At 36.1% G+C, this 3542-nt stretch overlaps 1 protein-coding gene across 1 annotated transcript; it reads left to right on the forward strand.

Annotated features, from left to right (window-relative positions):
• The first annotated feature begins 2030 nt into the window (after positions 1–2030).
• Positions 2031–2905, forward strand: LOC112872364 (separase-like). Its single transcript, XM_025935449.1, has 4 exons — positions 2031–2160; positions 2266–2368; positions 2537–2728; positions 2810–2905. The coding sequence occupies exons 1-4, from the start codon at positions 2117–2119 to the stop codon at positions 2903–2905; spliced, it is 435 nt and encodes a 144-aa protein (XP_025791234.1). The 5' UTR covers positions 2031–2116.
• Positions 2906–3542: the final 637 nt, after the last annotated feature.

A 3542-nucleotide genomic window follows, 5' to 3' on the forward strand; every position in this document is an offset into this window, starting at 1 on the left:
GTACAGGGTGTTTCAAACATTATATTCATGGATACGAATGGATCCAGATAGACCCTCCCTCTCTTGACCACATTCTAGAGACTCAGGACTTTATTTTTCAGGGTGTATCACACAATGACCAGTCCTTTAGAAAGAACATAAAAAAAACAACGAGTCATACATTACATGTCACAAGGTAAATACTCTGCATATCCAAATGCCAGGCATACAATTCTAAAGAAAGGACTAAATGGGGAAGCATTTGCAAAGAGGAAGCATTTGGTTATCTTACCAACACAGCTGATTCGTCTAACCTGCTTGTACATGCAGATCACGTTGTTCTCTACAGCTTCACGTGACCGATGCCACTGCCATTGTACCAGGCCTACCAAAAAAAATAACAATGCGCAACAGAGAAGCCGCAAGCTCAGAAGAAAAGATCTGTACTTAAATTAGATTTCATTGCATCTTTCGAAGACAACAAATTACACGTGTGAGTTCATCAAGAAATATAACTAACCTCACACATTTGGATAACAGCCCACCTAGTATATTGTAAGCAGTCACAGATCAAAAGACAACCTGTAAATAGAACCAATGCATTCAGTCATCACAAATATATTTTACTAATCATTCAAGAGTCCCTTTATTATACATAAATCAGCAAGCAGATACAACATAACATGTTTGAACATAAATAGAATATCATCTGCGTTACAATCCATCAAGAAGGCAACACTTGAGAGACTCAAGATAACCAATACAACTAATACACCCCATTTGGTGCTCATACGTACAAACTTTTAGTTTGTATATTAACCAGTATAAAAAATTCTGATAAGAATATTTGTTAATGTACTTCTATAACTACTCTATTCAATGATAAAATTTCATGTTAAAATTCATCACCAACCGGGAGTTACATATATGCTAAGTTTCTGACAAATAAGAAAACAAAACGAGGATAAGGTTTGTGACCATTAGGCTAAAATAGTGATGATGTGGTAGGTGCATGGCCATAAAGCCTGCTTTGTCTTATACTTCTTTACATATACCTGCTAACAACAGAGCTGTCCTGCAAAAAATATGGGCTATGTAAATCAATTTTGACGTGCAGATCACGTTGTTCTCGTCGAGCAACAGTTGTTCCTTGAATCAAAATGCGTCAAAATTGATAGCAGGTTATGGTTCAACAGAGTCAAAATAAATCAATTTTGACTCGGCGTGTCCCCTAAATTCCACTATGTAATATATATAAAACATACTGCTTATTAGCAGGTTATGGTTCATATTGACCTTCTCTATACCAAAATCTTAGTTTAGTAAAATAATTTCAATACAACTTTACAAACTGTCCCCTGAGTTGTAACTATTTTTTTTCCTGGAAGCTGTTAAAATCAGCTGTAACAGGTGTCAAATTTTTTGTGCGCCACTATGGCTTGGTTTAACACCAATTTGGTAGGGTATTGGCTGATTTAACAATCAGGATTTAACAATTATAGAACTGTAACAGATTGCAAAATATTTGCCGGGAGAATCTTGGTTAGGAAGTTCAGATACTTAATATGATAAGCTGCTGGTATTCTATACATGATTGTTAAGATATTCTCTAAGGATTTCCTGACTTAATTTGTTGGAGTCTTAAGTATATTACTTTACAAGCATCAACGGGCCATCATGTTGTACTTTCAAAGCTAATGGAAATATAATTTAATCTACACGTGTTGTAAAAAGTCCTCAATCTTACTATGAATATCAAGTGAGGACTTTGTGATAGTGCAAAATGCGGTGGTTCATGTGATTATGATAGTGCTGTATGTGATGCTGCTTAAGAAATTTGACCAAATGTCTGCAATTGAGCTACTTGTTGGCTATTAGTAAAGTTACCTTATTCATCCATATGGTGGTTCAGCTACTGCCTTGTCTTTCTTTTTCAGCTAGAGCACTGGGATCTCACAGGGGAAATTATGGGGATCATGAAGTCCATAGTGTTTATTGGCAGTGCATATCAATGTTGTACTTCAGATCCTTTCCACAGGGTTGCTATAAAACCTATGAGCCTCATTTGGTTGGACTAATCACGGATGGAAGTACTGGTGATTTTTTTCCTTTAGAGCATGCAGAAATATTATGCAGTATGAGCTTCTTTTTGCTAAAAGGCTCCCTTTCTGAACAGTCAAGGTTGTTTCACCAAGTGGCTATTATGCGACATTTCCATATATGACAATCTGGTTGTAGCAGTTCAGGATGCTTGCTAAATTGTCTTGGTTTTATCACTTTCTGCAGGGATGTCTGTTGCTGCCTCTCTAGTGTACAAATGTCTGATGTGGTTACCTGGTTGCTCAAAGCTTTTGTTCTATCCAGGGAGAGTCCCTCACTTTGTCAGGAGGTTTGTGGTGCCATTCTTGTGTTCTTGTAATGACTTATAATGCTTAGTGGATATTCTATCTTTTTTTTGAACAGCTGGTGTAGTGAGGTTATCATTTTCTTTGATCATTAGTTATATTGCCTGCTTTACTGCTTATGGCTTGTGTATTGAAATGCAAATTGGTTGCAGATTTGCAAGTTACTTGCATGCACATTTTTGCTATCGACGACAGGTTCCTCCATCCACTTGCCTTTGTATTCTCAAGAATCTCTTTCCTTGAGTCATTGGGCTGCATACTTCCATCAAATGTCTGTGGGAACTTATCACAATTATCATTACCTTGCTACTTTTCAAGCGTTGCCCAGGAAAAAGTTTTTGAAGGTCTGTACTGGCAAGTTAATAGCTGGATTAGAATAGTGCTGTATTCCAATATTACTGAATTGTTTCTCCTTGCCTTTTCAGGGCACCCTTGAAGATTCCAGAAGTGAGACGCATGAATGTGTCTCAGAATTTCTCAGGTTTAAAATTTTAAGGAATAAGCCCACTTTTAGCCCCTAAATTCTTCTGTTTGTCTAATTGATTTTGACCCTTCATACTTTAGGCCCCCCAGTATAACAAAAAAAGTTTAATATATAGTAATTTTTATATTTTAAATAATTGTATAGCCACTTCAGATACTTATATATGTTGCTTGAATACATTTCTAAAATCAACTCATCAGTTGCCCTTATTCTTTTTTTTTCTTTTCATGCTTTTCATAACCAGAGTCCTATTTTCTATTTCAACTTTCAGAAGACATGATTTAAAAAAGATGCACAAATAGAGAAAAAAATAGAATTAGCAGGGCCACAAATTCAAGTAGAAAACTGCAAGCACATGCAGGTTTACAAGTACTGACATGATTATTAGTACCCCTAATGGGGTAGCTGAAGCAGAGTCCTTCAGAACTCATTCCATTAGTTAACATTAAAATGATGTTTGGCACAATTCATTTCTCCTTGTGAACATAACAATTAACAACAGCATGCAAATTCAAATTTTTTGCTTATTCAAACTTACTTGTGTAGCGGTAAGCTCCGGGCTAAACTTTCCTTTGAAATAGTTCTCCTTTATAGCACTTCTTAGGCTACTCTCAGGAACAGGCATGAAATCACCATCGACCATAAATTTAACCTGCACATATAAAAAAAGGTCA

Source organism: Panicum hallii, chromosome 8 (genome assembly GCF_002211085.1).
Source record: "Panicum hallii strain FIL2 chromosome 8, PHallii_v3.1, whole genome shotgun sequence".
In the NCBI taxonomy this organism is placed as follows: domain Eukaryota; kingdom Viridiplantae; phylum Streptophyta; class Magnoliopsida; order Poales; family Poaceae; genus Panicum; species Panicum hallii.

Coding starts and splice junctions, on each gene's coding strand:
- LOC112872364 (XM_025935449.1), top strand. CDS start 2,117: ATGAGCTTCTTTTTGCTAAAAGGCTCCCTTTCTGAACAGTCAAG. Junction 2,369..2,536: donor GTCCCTCACTTTGTCAGGAG/GTTTGTGGTGCC, acceptor AATTGGTTGCAG/ATTTGCAAGTTACTTGCATG. Junction 2,729..2,809: donor CCAGGAAAAAGTTTTTGAAG/GTCTGTACTGGC, acceptor TTGCCTTTTCAG/GGCACCCTTGAAGATTCCAG.